The sequence below is a fragment of the Bombyx mandarina genome, chromosome 26 (genome assembly GCF_030267445.1).
Source record: "Bombyx mandarina strain Sakado chromosome 26, ASM3026744v2".
Taxonomy (NCBI): domain Eukaryota; kingdom Metazoa; phylum Arthropoda; class Insecta; order Lepidoptera; family Bombycidae; genus Bombyx; species Bombyx mandarina.
In genome coordinates this window covers 3,462,851-3,481,531 of record NC_143232.1, presented here as the reverse complement: position 1 = coordinate 3,481,531, position 18,681 = coordinate 3,462,851, and the positions used below count along the sequence as shown (strand labels likewise).

Below are 18,681 nucleotides of genomic sequence, written 5' to 3'. Positions count from 1 at the left end.
GTAATTCATGATAGGTAGCGGCTTGGCTCTGGCCCTGGCATTGCTGATGTCCATGAGCGACGGTAACCACTCACCATCAGGAGGGCCGTGTGCTAGTCTGTCTACAAGGGCAATATTTTTTTTAAGTATTTCCGTTTTCTATGTGCTTAGAGAGTTTTTTTCTTCTGGATAACGTAAAAGTTAACTCAAACTTGTATGGAGCTCGAACAGCGCCCCTAGCGGCAACGTTAAAAAACTCGCACTAAGCACGCGGGACACAATTTTGAAGTCAAAGGAAAGCCTAGAATCCGTTTGTAATTGCCATTATATAGCTCGGAACTTCTACACTTCAGGATAGGTAATGTTTGCATTAAGCATAGAAAAAAAAAAACAGCGTAATTTTTACATTTATTAATTTAATCATTATGATTACATTATTGTTGTCAACATTTTTATTTCAATCGATTAATATTAAAATTCAATTATTTCTTTTCAATTACCAATAATATTTTAAATTAAAAACTTATTAATGTTTTGTTAACGAAACAGGACGGTAATTCTGATGGAGCCCATCCCACGTAAATAAAATGAGCTATTTTTATTTGATTATAATTCAATCAATAAGCAATGCACGAATCCAGCCGAGACGTGCATTGCTCTATATTAAAACATTTTACATCAAAACTTACAATTAAATAACGTATTGAGAATCAAAATTTCATTACATAATCTCGTTTTAAAATGTTTTGGCACGTGTTATGATTTTTGTTTTTTTTTTTTCATTTTTATTGAAAAACATCGAATAGTTCATGGTTGCGTTCCCCTTTGTACCTCTTAGGCTGATTGACTTCTTCTTCGATGTAATCACACGGCACGAACAACTAAAACATAGGAGTAGCTATTAATACTAAAATAAAATTTGTTTTCGAAATTTTAACTCGGATGTCCTTCTTTAAGCGAGGCTTGTGGAGAGTATTAAACGGTAGGCAGCGGCTTGGCTCTGCCCCTGACATTGCTGAAGTCCATGGGCGACGGTAACCACTCACCATCAGGTGGGCCGTATGCTCGTCTGCCTACAAGGGCAATAAAAAAAATACTAGCTTTCGAACCCGCTCTATGGACTACTACATCACTAATATTCAACTTAAGACAAGAGGAGTGCACAGTCGCCTCTGCATTGAACGCTTCGAGCCACCACAAATAGCAACGGTGAAAATAAATAGTAGAAGTCAGAGGTAACTTCCACTGTGTGCACTTAGATATTACCACGACCACTCGAATCACAGTGATATACTTAGAACCGCAATTTAAAAAAATATATTGGAAATTTGAAATATATTATATTACGTCGGCGCAATGTCACTATTTAGATAATAATAAATAATAATAAGATAATAATATCATTGTACACTGGCTATGTAATAAATGGAATTAATTGGAAAAGTGATTCTTAATTACTGTCACTATGGAACGCAATGATAATGATGAAGAGAATGGCGTCAGCAACACTGACGTTATCATATTAAAAACACCATGGAACCAGCTTATCCGTCGTATATAATGTTTGTGCTGGTCTGTAAACCACCATATGAGCCCAAAAGCTTCGAGCTTTTTTAAGGAAACGGGTTAACGAGCTTACAATACACGTGGGATTAAACGGTTACTGGAGCCCATAAAAATCACAGCGCGAATGCCGCCCCATCTGGAGACATGAAATTGAAGTCAGAATTGTACTTTATACGACAGTCCTATCCTATATTATCAAAATAACCCTTCTACTCATATCTTTTTTTATTTTTTTTATTGCTTAGATGCGTGGACGAGCTCACAGCCCACCTGGTGTTAAGTGGTTACTGGAGCCCATAGACATCTACAACGTAAATGCGCCACCCACCTTGAGATATAAGTTGTAAGATCTCAGTATAGTTACAACGGCTGCCCCACCCTTCAAACCGAAACGCATTACTGCTTCACGGCAGAAATAGGCAGGGCGGTGGTACCTACCCGTGCGGACTCACAAGAGGTCCTACCGCCAATAATTACGCAAATTATAATTTTGCGGGTTTCACTTTTATTACACGATGTTATTCCTTCACCGTGCAAGTCAATCGTGAACATTTGTTGAGTACGTATTTCATTACAAAAATTGGTACCCGCCTACGGGATTCGAACACCGGTGCATCGCTTTAACACGAATGCACCGGACGTCTTATCTTTTAGGCCACGACGACTTCTGTTCATAAAATATTTATAACTACTGATACCATGCCCCACACGCTTTTTTTACAACAAAATCATTTTTTCTTACACCATTTTTAATTCAAATTTATTAAAATTTATTTTCTATTTTTTAGTTGGATTTTCTATAAAAGTGTATTTTGTTAGTTTTTTTAAACTATTATTTATTTTTCATTTTTTAGTTGAATTTCAATTATTTCAATTTTTTTTTAAATATTGGATTGTCATCGGTTCTTAAAAAGTATACCAAATTTCGAGTTAATCCGTTTTGAAGGGGGTCAAAATCATGTTCAAAGATTCCGTTACATACTAACATACTTAACATACATAAATCTGAAGCTAATAAAAGCGTATTAAAAAAATAGTACGATACAAACCCTATCATTCAGAGGTTTCCCTTCAAGCACGTATTTGAGTTTGTCCAGTTGGCACGGAGTCAGGATTCTCTCCAAGACCTCGTCTCTCAGTTCGTCGCGCTTGTGACCGTCTCGTTTTCCATTCGTCCATCCGCGGGAGTACTGGAACGTCTGCGCCGTCACCGAGGCCAAGGTCATCAGCGTCAGAATCAATGCAATGTTGGTTACCATTTTCGTCACTGTAAAACGAATAAAGTTAAGAGTATTTTTTTTTATTGCCTTTGTAGGCAGACGACCATACGGCCCACCTGATGGTAAGTGGTCACCGTCACTCATGGACGTCAGCAATTCCAGGGGCAAAGCCAAGCCGCTGCCTACCATTGTTTAGTGTAGAGTTAATGTGATATTCAGTAATCGTAATAGCGTAGAGACTTTTCTTCTTTGTCTCCACTTTATCCCACTAGGTGGGGTCGGCACAACTAATTTTTATATTCCATTCTCTTCTATCAGCCGTCATCTCGACACTCACTCCTCTCTCTCTCATATCGTCATTTACACACTCCATCCATATCTTCTTCGGTCGACCTATTCCCCCTCTACCTTCAACTACCATTCCCATACATCTCCTAATCTCTGAATTTGGAAAAGTCGTAGACTCTCCGAAGTGCCTGATGGATATGTTACCTACGTGTCCAGTCTAAAACCATTAACTTTTGATTCTCGTTAAACTGTACCAACCATTTAAACGTCTACTAGAATCACGCCGGATCACAAATACATTTGTGGCCATAAAAACGTCTGGTTCTGCTTCATTTTAACAAAACTTTTTTATGGATTCTTGTGTTGTTTTTTTTGTCTTATTCTTGAAGTATCCGAAGAAAACCTATAAATTACACTCTTTCGATGCAGTGCTCTATGAAACCTTATTCTAAAAACTATATTGTAGATATTTATGATAACTGATTTTAACTGACTCGGTGGTGCGGTAGTTAGCGCACTTGAGTGTTGCGCCAGGGGCAATGGGTTCGATTCCCACGTCGGGAAACAGCAGCAGGGATGAGCAGGTTTATACTCTTTGCCTGGATTATCATATATCATCATTCTCCTGCCCTTCTCCCAGTCACCTGGGGTCGGCGCAATGTTTTCTCTTGCCATACTTCTCTATCATACACCATTTCTCCGCCCACTCTTTTCTTACACATATCGTCTTCCATGCAATCCATGCAATTTTTTCTTAGGTCTACCTCTTGCTCTTCCTCTGTGTTTATCATCTATATATGTATATATTTACGTATGTATGTGAGTCTCTGGTACCCATAACATAGGGAACCCTAATTTGAGGCCGGATGACCATGCGTGATTTGTTCCCCGTTATTTATTGCCCACTGAGTTTCTCGCTGGATGTTCTCAGTGGGTCGCGTTTCCGATCCGGCGGTAGATTCTGCGAAGCACTGCTCTTGCTAGGGCCAGTGTTGGCAAAACTCCGGTTTGAGCCCCGAGAGTTTACCTATACGCTAGGATAACGCTGATATAACCTCTCAAGGCTATCAACACAGGTAGGGGAAAAAAGTTTTTTATTTATATGCTTTTGACTATAAAGTAGTTAGTGCAGTGTCAGAGAATAGCGGCACCAAATCACTTGTCGTAGTTAAAAGGCGATTAAGGGATCCATCGAAGAATGGGTAGGAATATTCTCCGGCATTAGCTAATGGGCGTATTATGAGCACGTACGGGCTTGTACCACGATCTTGCCTATATAAGCTGCGAAGTTTTCACGCATAAAGGCTTTGAAGTGCGAGTCAGCAGTCATGACTGTCCACACCCAAAACAGGAACATATTACTAGTTTACGACAGACATAGGCAAGAAAATATTGCGTTACATGGAATTAATAAGAACGATTTGAAAAAAAAAAAACGATCGCAATTTAAAACCTCCAAATCATAGTGAGTGCATTGCATAGAGATTTGTTCTGGAGACTATTTCTAGAGTTTTCTAGAATACTGATTTAAAACGATCGCAATTTAAAACCTCCAAATCATAGTGCATAGAGATTTGTTCTGGAGACTATTTCTAGAGTTTTCTAGAATACTGATTTAAAACGATCGCAATTTAAAACCTCCAAATCATAGTGAGTGCATTGCATAGAGATTTGTTCTGGAGACTATTTCTAGAGTTTTCTAGAATACTGATTTAAAACGATCGCAATTTAAAACCTCCAAATCATAGTGCATAGAGATTTGTTCTGGAGACTATTTCTAGAGTTTTCTAGAATACTAAAGCAATCTGATATTGGTTGAAGCATGCGACTATAGTATAAAACAAAAATTAGTATTCCTACTTCCCTATTCATTTACTGGTGGTAGGGCGTCATGTGAGTCCGCAATTGTGGGTACTCTGCCTATTTCTGCCGTGAAGCATTAATGCATTTCAGTTTGAAGGGTGGGACAGCCGTACTGTAAAGATTGAGACTTAGAACACACATCACGTGGTTGGTGATTGAAAGTACCTTTAAGACGTAAATCTCGCTTTTTTCACTGTATTGTTTTAGACCCTTATTTAAAACAACTGATTACTGTTTCAAACTTTTTAATGACATTGTTGGCATTTTAGATACTTTTTTGCATAGTAAGATTAACAGAAGAATGGTATTTCAACAAAAAAAAAAAAAAGAAACTACACAAAACAAATTATTAGAAAGTAAAAATTTACGAAAGCTGTAAAAACCAAAGTTCGTAAACTTCTCAATTCTTTTGAACAGGCACCTACCTACGTGTTCCCGCAATATGAGTGAGTTACAAGAAAGAAAACAGAAAAAAAACCTACAAACGGGAATCGTGGTCTTATAACTTTAATATTGTTTCGCCCGAAATAAAGACGTAAATGAAAAAATGTTTATGAAAACGTGCCGTGTTTATGTGGAGGTGAGAAATAATAATATTGTTTGTGAAAACGAAATAACTGAACGGCGGTATGAAGGAAGACTTCTCTACGGCGTGTTGTTGATCAGTTGAATCCCACTTTGCCCTAGTCGAAATGTTTCGACCGAGGCCGATGTGATGTTAGAAGTTATTCTTCTTCTTCTTCTCATTTGTTTGTGTGCTTGGCAGAGTGGTCGTGATTATCGTTTCGGGTGATGGTACGCTTTACAATACGTCACAACCGGCCTTTCTTGTGCACTCTTATTATTGCTTAGATAGGTGGACGAGCTCACAGCCCACCTGGAGTTAAGTGGTTACTGGAGCCCATATACATCGACAACGTAAATGCTCCACCAACCTTGAGATATAAGTTCTAAGGTCTCAGTATAGTTAGAAGTTATTCTTCTTCTTCTTCTCATTTGTTTGCATACTTGGCAGAGTGGTCGTGGTCATCGTTTCGGGTGATGGTGCACTTCACAATACGTCCGGCCTTTCTTGTGCACTCTTATTATTGCTTAGATAGGTGGACGAGCTCACAGCCCACCTGGAGTTAAGTGGTTACTGGAGCCCATAGACATCGACAACGTAAATGCGCCACCCACCTTGAGATATAAGTTCTAAGGCCTCAAGTATAGTCACAACGGTTGCCCCAGCCTTCAAACCGAAACGCATTACTGCTTCACGGCAGAAATAGGCAGGGTGGTGGTACCTACCCGTGCGGACTCACAAACGGTCCTACCACCACTCGTTGACGGGACCGTTTAGAGCTGCCTTTATTTGGTCGGTCCATCGTAACGGTGATCTGTCGCACGGTCTTATACCTTCAATCATGACCTTGTACCACAAGGCGATCAGTCGTCACCTCGTTAAAAGCTATAAGTTCCGCAGATTGTATGACATGGACTCTGCCAATATGATGTCGAAATTTCTTAAGTACAACGGCTGTCAGATCTTCGAAGCGAAACACAGACTCTGCTAGCAAAAACCAATCGCGCAATTCGACTTATTAGACGGACATCAGTTAAGATTTTCAGTTCTTTTACATTTGCATTACCATTTTATGTTTACAGTTTTGCGATAACAATAGATCATGAGCTTATTTAATTTAAAACAACAATATTTTCATTGAAAAAGTGTAAAACTTATTTTAAATTTCGATTCTAGGCAGACGGGCATACGGTTCGTCCGATGGAGAGTGGTCACCATCGCTTGTGCACATCAATAATGTTAGGAGCACAACTAAGCGCGTTACCTATCGCTAAGAACTACTCGGCAAGCTTTGTTTCAAGAAACAACATGGAGGCAAGTTCATTCCGAACCCAGACGGTATGTCACAAAAAAGATCCCGGAAAGCGTTGCTATATTTTTAATTGCCCTTGTAGGCAGACGAGCGTATGGCCCACCCGATGGTGAGTAGTTACCGTCGCCCATGGACGGCAGCAATGCCAGGGTCAGAGCTAAGCCGCTGCCTACCTGTGGATGAACTGCGTGATGCTAAACACGAGATGAGGGGATTATCTCAAACAATTCCTCAAAGCAATCCTCGATTTAATGGAGTGACCACTATGAATTTGATTTAATGGAGTAATGCGCACCATAAATTCGCCTACCTTCTAGAAATAAAAATGGTTATCGTAAATATATCACGATTAAAACCGAATAAGGATTTAATGAATTGTATTCATAAACGCTCCTTGAGTTCGAAATCACATCGTACGAATCACTTAGAACGAATTTTCAATTGAATTAATGTACTTCTGTCGGGGGTATAATTACTTTCGATTGTAGGCATAACTGACTTACGTGTTTGAATTACACGAGGTTTCGAAATAAGAAAATAACATGATTTGTTACGTTTATCGATGGCGCTATTGCAGTCTTACATTGTTTTGTTAATTAAAAGCTATTTATGGGTTGTCTTACAACGATCTGAAGTGAGTTTGAAAAACGGTCACCGGTAAAGTCGCGAAATCGAAAATCGCACATAATTTTAATTTTTTAGTATCGGTTTCATGTTTTTAATGATTTGTCTTAAAGATGAACGTTTAATTGGGAAGAGGGTAGTTGTAACTGAAAATTTGCAGTCGATTGAAGTTTCACTATCCAATGCGTATTTTTTGTAAGTCCTGAAGATTGCGTAATTCTTTCTGGTACACCACATTTGCTCTTAATTTTTGTAGTCTCTTCAGATATTTCAGATATTTCTAGAATATTTCAAATTTGCACAGAATAGTTTGATTTGATTTGACTCTGGTATTCGATATTTTAGCATTTACGAAATAAGAAAAACCGACCTTCTGAATTCAATTAAAATCTTAATGTCAAATACATATCTCATGAATAAATGTAGCCAAGTATGTGATCTGAAACCCTGTCCGTCTAAGTTATAGTAATAATTCATAACATTGCGTCGCTAATCTCGAATAAGTAGGTAGTAGATACTTATCTAAAAATCGGACATTATTTTGTGAAACAACATTGGCCAAGCAAGAAGCGACGGAGTTGGGTTCTCGATGGCTTTTAACGCTCATTTCGTAAAAACAATAAAAAAAAATTCTTAAAAGGATATTCGATTGTATAAACGAAAACCTGCAAAAAGGACGATTCGTAATAAAAACTTCTTCAGCTTTGACCTTTCAAGCGTGAATATGAACCATAATTTTCTTTATCTTGTAACTACGGAAAGGTTATTAATTGTACCTACCAATTTTTTTATTTTTAACTAATTTATATTTAATAGAACGATAACAGCCTAGTGGCTTAAACCCGAAGTCTGATCAGGTAGCTTGTCAGCTGGATATGCGGCCAACCAAGTTCCCCACGAGGCAAAAGATAGGAATAGGTGAAGAGAAATGATGAGAAGAGTCACTGTCCTGAGCAATAAAGGAAGGACTGAGAAGAAGATATTTAATGTCTGTAACAAGTTGCGAGATTTTTCTTGCACCTAATGCCACATAACTTAATAAAATTCTTGAGCATTGATATGGTATAATTTGTTGAGAACAACCCGGAAACTCCTAGACTTGGTGTGAATTGAGAGATTATTCTTAATATTGTTTTATAGTTGTTTATTTTTGTTTCTCCTTAAGGAACCCTAAGGCATTTTCTCACACAACTCTATCGATGTCATCATACAAGTTCATCGAATGTTAATGATCACGAACTTCGAATAAGAGCTTTTTTCTCGATGATAACACTAAATCAAATTAATTAGCTTTAGAAACTACTTAATTTTTACTGGTGGTAGGACCTCTTGTGAGTCCGCACAGGTAGGTACCACCACCCTTTCTATTTGTGACGTGAAGCAGTAATGAGTTTCGGTTTAAAGGCTGTGAGCTCGTCCATCCATATATGCATTTTAAAAAAAGTTGCATTGTTTTATTTAGTCTTTACTATAAATTTAGTATCGATGCAAAAGAGTATAGTGACAATAGACATTACAAAAGAAGAAGTTAAGTTTAGCAAACGTTACTGTTCTTATGGCCAGGTTGTTTGTTATATTGAATGGTCTGTGCTACCACCCTACCTATTTCAGCGAAGCAATAATGCATTTCTGCTTGAAACGTGGGGCAGTCGTTTGCTTACGGTACTCTATTATAATAGTGGTGGTAGTATAATAATTTTACTGGTGGTAGGACCTCTTGTGAGTCCGCACGGGTAGGTACCACCGCCCCGCCTATTTCTGCCGTGAAGCAGTAATGCGTTTCGGTTTGAAGGGTGGGGCAGCCGTTGTGACTATACTGAGACCTTAGAACTGTATCTCAAGGTGTGTGGCGCATTTACGTTGTAAAATGTCTATGGGCTCCAGTAACCACTTAACATCAGGTGGGCTGTGAGCTCGTCCACACAGCTAAGCAATAAAAAAAAAAAAAAAAAAAAAAAAAAAAAAAAAAAAAAAAAAAAAAAAAAAAAAAAAAAATAGTTAAGGAAACTTTGTTATCTGTTCTCCAGTGTAACCCTTAAATGACTTTGATGGCTTTTATTATGCCCCCGAGAAATGGGATAACTATTTAGGACGCGAGTGCACAATTACGAATTGCACTACTTTCTAACGTACCCACAAATTATGGTAATATAGTAAAACTAGCTCTACCCATCCGTTTCGCTGGGCATTTAAAATTAACATTATTATTTCTCACCCCCACAACGATTATCATCATTCATCACCCTCTCAACTGGTGTAGAGAGTCCAACACTCGTATTAATATTAGCCTATCCATTAAGTACATGTATTTTCTACATGGATACCAAGTTTCAAGTCAATCGGATCCATGGTTCAGTAGTTATAACGGAACATCCGTAAAAACCACTGTAGATTTATATATTAGTATAGATTTGCATGCAGAGCTTTTTAAAATACGGACCCGTGGCCCACTAAATGAGAGTCTAATATTGGCGAATAAGTTGTGTTGGGAAAGGAGGGAGAGATGGGTAGATGAATTGAAAATGAATGAATGAATAAATGATTCGAAAAGATGGGACTGTTACCATCCGTTTGTCCGGAATCGACAAAGTCTACGAACTAACAGGCAAGTGGTGTATCTTCTATTAGACATTAGGACTTAGGAGCGTTGGCTGTGGTGCAACTATCATAGCTTGTGCGGAACTGGAAACTATACAAATAAATTAAACAAATTGGAACAAAATATAAAAGCGACATGAATAAAAAAAATGTAAAATAAAATCATAACAATATTATCAAAGTAAACGAAGTAAATTACATGTGCATTATCAAGGATAACTCAAAACTTGATGATATTTAAACGGAGCTACATGAGAAGCAGAGGTTTTCATACTAAAATAATCATCACGATACACGTATAATTAAGTTCTGAGATAACAAAAAAAAATAGTTGAATGAGTAAATTTGTCTTTATTTTTCGGCTTTCAGTAGGTACTCTTTATTGGAAAGCTGTTAAAAATTTAACCAGATCTAATTTTAGCCCCCCATTACCTTACATCACGTACAATTAATTCTCTTTAGAGGCACGTTGTGTAGTCTTTTTTTTCGGGACCGGGGTCCGAACCTCCTACGAGGTCCCCGCGTCTTGTCGGAGTACGGGGTATATGGAACTGGACGGTCAGCATATGCTATGAGCGAACCGCGGCCCAAGCTTATCAAGCTGGAATTGACTCTATGCTTTCTGTACCTATGAGCAACTAGCTGTACCCGTCCGCTTCGCTGGGCATTTAAAATTAACATTATTATTTCTCACCCCCACAACGATTCTCATCATTCATCACCCTCTCAACTGGTGTAGAGAGTCCAACACTCGTATTAATATTAGCCTATCCATTAAGTACATGTATTTTCTACATGGATACCAAGTTTCAAGTCAATCGGATCCATGGTTCAGTAGTTATAACGGAACATCCGTAAAAACCTCTGTAGATTTATATATTAGTATAGATTGTTTCTATTAATAAAAATAGACGGCGATGGATAAAACAGATGGCTAGCATCAGAAAACTTGCATAAATTATCGACAATATATATTTTCAAAATTTTTGCTGATCAAAATAATACTTACATTAGGATTGTCTGACGTCACGAACTAAGAAAATTCAAAAAGAACGATCAAATCAATTTAAATGCATACAAAAAAATTACGTAAAAAGAATAATTCGTATGTAGTAAGTACCTTTGACTTCAAGGAATGGCAGTTGACTACGATATGCTGAAGCAAGTTAGCCGCTTTTATACAAAATGGGGCGGTCTACATTGATCGCGAAATTACTTTAATATCGTTTTAAGTGTAATTATTTTGATGAGTCTAACAAGACAGCTATTGATGGTTAATTACAAAGATGCGTAGATTAGGGACTTGTTCAGTGTTGTGTATAATATATTTGATCTGGCGCCAATAGATCGATCTCGGTAATTTCGTGTAAAATGACAGAAAATTGTAAAGCACTTTCCAATTCAGTAGTTTTGAGTTGGTATTTGATTTTCAAATACATTTTCAGTACTTTATATAGGGGATTATTTTTTGTGACTTTAAATATATGAAATTTATAAGTACAGAAATAGAAAAGTCCAGACGAATTATAAATTATAGTATTTCGAATGGACGCTTCTTGTAATATCAGTAAACCAAGTAAACTTTTTAAAATAGGCAAAACTACTACGCTTTATTTGGTTATCTACGTTTTTTATTAAACAATGTGAACTTGGGTGTATATTTATAATTTTAATTAATTTCTGAACGATTTAAATAAGATAACTCATTAAAAAACTTAGTTCCAAACACAAAATAATATTTAGTGATATTAGTCTCTTAAATGTGGCTCCTTAATTTTGTTCAGATAGCAATAATTTAGTGTCTTGCGAGTGAAATAATATTAATTGTAATAAAAACAAAGTAGGTAACATAAGTCGTTATTACACAGTGGAGAATGTTTTTTTTTAATATTCCAATTCAACCCCACTATACAAGCCCCGTGAATTTCCCGCGCACTAACGTTCAAACGTGAAATAATAACGTCTTGTACGTGGTTTAATTTAGAAAGAGCAACAGGTTATTTGTACAGGACTGAAAAATACATTTGCGCGCCAAAATCGAACATCACTCACTTACATTGTTACAATTCGAAAGAAATGTCTTTTGATAAATTAAATTCGTCTTGAGCAAATATTGATTCGTCCAATTTGTTTTTTTTTTTTTGGTTATTTTTAACGATTACCTTCTGGGAGAGCTGTTTAAGATTATTTGTAATGTTAATGGGACGCTAAGATTTTCGAAGAAATTTTAATGTCACTCTTTTAAAATTTCAAATGAGTGTTTTTTATTCAGAGTACGAATTTTATTTAGAGGTCGAATGAAATAATATGCTTGTTGTGTTAAACCCGCCTGATAATAGTTAGAATATCCTATTATCCTACCAGTGATTAGGTAGAAATTAAAAGTGTTTTAAAATCAAATTCGCATCACTGGTTCCCTTCTCCCAACTTATGCAACTAAGAAAAATATGTAATCAAACGCGCAGCGTTAAGACTTCCAGAAAACTAAATTACGTATACAGCAAAACTAAAGAAGTTCAATAAGAAACAAAACTCGTCAGTTATTTCAATTTAAAATTAATTGCCTTCGTTCGAAATGAATCTAGGAAATGCTGTTTAGTTATATTTAATTGATTTTGGACGCTGTTTTTTTTTTAACTGTACAGTTGTTGTGTTATGTGTACTTACTAGTTCCTTATACTTACAAGTGATTAATATTGTACATGTAAAGGTCAGCGAATATAAAACTCTTTGGTTCCCAAAGATAAAAAAAAATCAACAATACATTATGTCCATAAAGTCAGACTAGAACATAAAGCAAATGACATGTTTTAATGCGGATGATATTTTACAAAAGGGGAAGTTTGGTATGTTTTTGTGAAAAACAATTCAATACTTGATACGGTGGTTTCTTAACGTATAGTCGATTTGGAAAACATCACGCAATTCATAATAAGCTTGCAAAAATGTTGTATTTAGAAGGTCAGCTTTTTATTTTTTTTATTGCTTAGATGGGTGGACGAGCTCACAGCTCACCTGGTGTTAAGTGGTTGCTGGAGCCCATAGACATCCACAACGTAAATGCGCCACCCACAATGAGATATAAGTTCTAAGGTCTCAAGTATAGTTACAACGGCTGCCCCACCCATCAAACCGAAACGCATTATTATTTTGCTTCACGGCAGAAACAGGCAGGGTGGTGGTACCCACCAGCGCGGACTCACAAGAGGTTCTATAACCAGTAATTACGCAAATTATAATTTTGCGGGTTTCATTTTTATTACACGATGTTATTCCTTCACCGTGGAAGTCAATCGTGAACATTTGTTGAGTACGTATTTTCATTAGAAAAATTGGTACCCGCCTGAGATTCGAACACCGGACGTCTTATCCGTTAGGCCACGACGACTTGAAAATTGATTCATATATTGTAATAATGTCATGTTTCTGCGAACAATTAATTTAACAATATTGCACGGCATATTATTCTACGCGTTAATATGGTCTCAAAGTCGATAAAGTCATAATTAAAGCTACAAACTTTGTAGGTTTCATTCCGCCCCGAAAACAGTAATGCAACTGAAATGTATATTAACGAGAATAAAGTTTTGTATTTGATATTTTACATACATTTTTGCATTGTTTAATTAACACGAACGAGATGTATTTTTATTTATTTTTTAGATCAATTAAACTAAAACTGGAAGGACCGTAACATTACCCAAAAAACAAAGATAAAACTGGTGCTCACTCTTGTCTTTTCCATTTTTGTATACGGAGCGGAGACGTGGACCCTTAAAGCGGCTGATCGCAAACGCGTGGATGCTTTTGAGATGTGGTGCTGGAGAAGAATGCTCCGGATACCTTGGACAGCGAAGAGAAGCAATCTGTCTATCTTAGATCAACTGCAGATCAAGACTAGACTGTCCACACTCTGCCTTCGCCGCGCACTCGAGTGCTTCGGTCATATTGCTCGGAAAACACCGGATAGCTTAGAAAGACTATTCGTGACAGGGAAGATCTAGGGAAAGAGACCGCGCGGGCGCAGTCCGACAAGGTGGTTCGACCAAATCCTCACCACACTAGAGATCCCATTCCACGACGCCAATGATCGGAGGCGCTGGCGGGACATTACAAGGAGTAAAATCATGTCGAATTATAATGGTCACGACCCTCAGCAGTGAGAAAACGACGCGAGGAGGAGGAAACTAAAACTAAGTTTGTCAATCATCATTATTCGAGCGATATAAAATGATACAATATTTAAATATACAGGTAAGAACATTTCTGAAATAGAGTAGCGTTTTCTTTTTTATTGCCCTTGTAGGCTAACGAGCATTCAGCCCATCTGATGGTGAGTGGTTACCGTCGCCCATGGATCTATTACTGGTGGTAGGACCTCTTGTCAGTCCGCGCTGGTGGGTACCACCACCCTGCCTATTTCTGCCGTGAATAATGCGTTTCGGTTTGAAGGGCGGGGCAGCCGTTGTAACTATGCTGAGACCTTAGAACTGATATCTCAAGGTGGGTGTCGCATTTACGTTGTAGATGTCTATGGACTCCACTAACCACTTAACACCAGGTGGGTTGTGAGCTCGTCCACCCATCTAAGCAATAAAAAAAAACTTCAGCAATGTCAGGGACAGAGTCAAGCCGTTGCCTACCGTTAAACATTTTACTAGCTTCGTACCTGTAGCTTTGCTTTTTTTACGGGCAGGGGGCCGAAACTCATACGAGGTGACCACGTCTTGGGGGCGCGCAGGGTATTGCCGGAATTTTACGGTCTGCAGATGTTGGGAGCAGAACGCGAGCCAAGGATGTTTTTAGGGCCATATCCTTGGTGGGTACCCGCAGCTTTGACTGCGTGGAGTGCCCATCGAATTTCGAAACCTTAGATCCGTACTCGGGTTCTTCTTCGTCGCTTTCTTCATTACTGAAGGTCGTGTCCCTGTAACTTGACCGTGGCCTGTCCCGTGAGCTGTTTCCACCTCGTCCGGTCCTCAGCTTCTCGAATGGCTGTTGCGACTGGCAGCCCGTACTCGGCAATGGGATCCAATATACCCCATATTGTTTCACAGAACTAAAGCTATATCCATACAAAATTTCTCAATTGATCCAGTGAAGCAAAACAATTCTCTAAATATCTGTGTAATTGTGTAGGTATAGTTTGATATATTATGTATTAGTGGTTTATTTTATTTTATTATTATTATTGTCATTATGTACTATATCAATAAGTAAATTGATTAGATTGTACTCTTCATTTTGTTTCACCCATTTGTGTAAAGCTCTCCCTCTTTAAGGAAGATTAGCTGGTAGATAACTCAATTGTTGAGTTAATCTCGCCTCTAATAAATCTATCAGTATATGCAAATTAGATTTGTCCATGCCAAGTCCAGTTTTCATTAGTATATCCTTGTTAAATAAGAAACTTAATTTTCGACATCATGGCCTATTATGACCCTTATTCAAAACCACACCGTTGGGTGTAATTAGGGGTATAGCCAACATAATTTATAAGCACCCGATCCTTCTGGAAAGGATCTGAATTATAGTTACTGGTTACATACTTTTAGGCATTGGATACATAAGCTGGTGGTAGGCTGAACTGTGGGTTCGCTGATAGGTTTTAAAGATGGAACAGTCGTAATAAAATATTATGATGTGTTAATCTCTATATATAAAAATGAATTGCTGTTCGTTAGTCTCGCTAAAACTCGAGAACGGCTGGACCGATTTGGCTAATTTTGGTCTTGAATTATTCGTGGAGGTCCAGGGAAGGTTTAAAAGTAACAAAAATTGAGACATTCACCTTCCATCTTAAGCTGGGTGGAAGCATTTAAGTTTTTAATTGGTGTTCTTAATTTATATATTTTTTATTTATTGCATAGATGGTTGGACAAGCTCACAGTCCACCCGGTGTTAAGTGGTTATCGGAGCCCATAGACATTTACAATATACCTACATGCCGCCACCCACCTCGAGATATGAGTTCTAAGGCCTCAGTCTAGTTACAAGCCCTACCCTTCAAACCGAAACGCATTACTGCTTCACGGCAGAAATAGGCAGGGTGGTGGTATCTACCCGTGCGGACTCACAAGAGGTCCTACACCAGTAATAAAGACTATTATTTACTTTAATTCACTAAAATAATTATCCTTATTTTTTTATATTCAAGAACAGGACACTAAGACTGATGCTTCATTGCTAAATGCACAGTTTCAAAAAATAGGGAGTTACTAAAATTATTAGAGACATAATCTCTTTCATGACTTCTATTCAGCGATTTTAAATCGTACTCTAGATGGTCATGCCTGAAGAATTGTTATAAAAAATCAAAATACAAGTTCGCTTATTTAAAAACGGCAAAAAGTGAAAAGCATCTTTTAGATTTTTTTTATTACGAATTAGATTAACTATTTTGCAGATGAAATTGAAATATTTTTGTTTGTCAGAAACATTTTAACAAAGCTTTGGATGTAGATCTGAAATTGCTTTATTAATTCAAATGAGAAATTTGTATTTAAACTATTTTTGTTAGTGTCTGTCTAGTGTTTGAAGTCAGCCACAAATATGTACCTATTTTGAAATAAACATTACCCAAACGTCTAATAATTTGTAGCAGTTTCATCTACACACCTTTGTATTTATAACTCTATTAAGCTTTGAGTTATTTTCTCTTTAAATATTTTTTTTTTTGTGATAGCTATATTAGAACAGAGAAAAACTTAAATTCCTTGTCGATTCTTGTCAATCCTAGGCTGCTTTCTGAATCGGTGATAAAGTTTTCACAATTCAAAAATTCAAATTAACTATATAAAAAACGTTTTTGTTAAAATTATTTTAAATATGGAGAGCTCGTTCTATGCAACGTGTTACAAAATACCCCATAAAAATAGAATTAATAATCAAAGCCAAACATTTTGTCAACACTAGTACGCTGTCATGTCAGGTAACCAGATCATTTAACAGAAAGGCCTACGTACCTATTTTACCAAATAATTGTCAACTTTAATAGGTTTTCTATTTTTCATTCATAAATGTTTGCCACCTCAATACAAAGATGTCATTATACTCAAGTACTTGTCGCACTTGTCAAAATTTTTGTCGTTCCGCGAATTAGGTAGAAATTAGGTATATAGGTACATTCTTCGTAGTTTACTCTTTAATTTTACTGAAATAGGGTTTGCACATCAGTGAAAATAATAATATTTATAATTTTTTTTGAGGCATGTTATACAGCGTTACTACGGTTCTTAAATATTGTGAATGGATTCGTTATAAGGCCCCATATAACCTCCTTTCGGCTTTACGGATAGTTAAGTACACCATGTATAGTTCATTCATTCACTCAGTTCTGAGTTCATTTATTTCTAATAATTAAAAAAATCAAAATAGTTTAATATAAAAATTATGTTATCGAAAACAATCTAATTTTCATTACAAGATTGTACAACGGACGGATTATGAAAAAAAAAACGAACGAATGAAAATTTGGTATCGTTCTTTGATAAGAGTGCTAAATCCAGTGCTAATCCGACGTTTTGAAGTGGGTGAAAACTACATTCAAATAATCCGGTACATAAATTCGTACATGCATTTGGTAGGCAGCGGCTTGGCTCTGCCTCTGGCATTGCTGACGTCCATGAGCGACGGTGACCACTTACCATCAGGTGGGCCGTATGCTCGTCTGCCTACAACGGCAAACACAAAAAAATGCAGACAAAGACGATAAAATACAGTAATCCCCCCTATAACACAGTAGGCTGGTTCCGCGTTATAGGAAACACTGTAGGAAGGAGTATTCTCGCATAACGCGCTTGTATGACCCCACATAACGCATTATGTTTAAATATAACATATACGTATAGAAAGATAACACAATATAACCAATGTTTTACAATTCAAAAACTAGAAACACAAATTTAATAATTTAATTTAATTTGATTTTATAACAACACAATTGACACAATATGCAAAGGTACGCGAAATTAATTATGAACTGTATAAATCACTATAAATTTCATAGTACAATTGCATGTTTATACATACAATGTTGTTATTATTTATTACGTTGTTAATAATACAAATTGTATGCTTATACATACAATTGTGAAATCTCCGCGTTATAGGAATACCCGTGTTATACGATTTAAGGAATCGCGTAATATCAAAATGCGTCAAAAAAGTACTGTGTTCTAAGGAGGACTAGTGTAGTTTCTTTTTCAAACATTTATTTGATATTCAAGGTTTCGAAGTTCTTACTCTTGTATCATATATTTGTTTCCTGCGCCCATTACAGAGAAGAAAATCCTAACTTAGAATCATTGAAATTTTAAAAATTGTAAATTTTTTTTTAGTTTCTTAAGACGGGTGGACGAACTCACAGCCGATTTGGTGTTAAGTGGTTACTGGAGCTCATAGACATCTACGACGTAAATGCCGCCACCCACCTTGAGATATAAGTTCTAAGGTCTCAGTATACAACAACGGCTGCTCCACCCTTCAAACCGAAACGCATTACTGCTTCACAGCAGAAATAGGCAGGGCGGTGGTATATACCCGTACGGACTCACAAGAGGTCCTAACAGGTTTGAGGTTTGATTTTTATTACACGATGTTATTCTTTCACCATGGAAGTCAATCGTGAACTGTGTTAAGTACGTATTTCATTAGAAAAACTGGTA

The 18,681-nt window shown here is 37.0% G+C and overlaps 1 protein-coding gene across 1 annotated transcript; it reads right to left on the bottom strand.

Annotated features, from left to right (window-relative positions):
• Window positions 1–741: 741 nt before the first annotated feature.
• On the bottom strand, window positions 742–11,188 carry Crz (corazonin). The gene is made up of 4 exons (XM_028175971.2): window positions 11,136–11,188; window positions 11,025–11,048; window positions 2,595–2,812; window positions 742–860 (listed from the first exon to the last, which is right to left on the bottom strand). The coding sequence occupies exons 3-4, from the start codon at window positions 2,802–2,804 to the stop codon at window positions 765–767; spliced, it is 306 nt and encodes a 101-aa protein (XP_028031772.2). The 5' UTR covers window positions 2,805–2,812; window positions 11,025–11,048; window positions 11,136–11,188; the 3' UTR covers window positions 742–764.
• Window positions 11,189–18,681: the final 7,493 nt, after the last annotated feature.

Excerpts from the sequence above, each read along its gene's own strand:
- Crz (XM_028175971.2), bottom strand. The coding sequence starts at position 2,804 with ATGGTAACCAACATTGCATTGATTCTGACGCTGATGACCTTGGCCTCG. Across the intron at positions 861-2,594 it reads GGAAACCTCTGAATGATAGG|TTGTTCGTGCCGTGTGATTA; the intron begins GTTTGTATCGTA and ends CCTATGTTTTAG.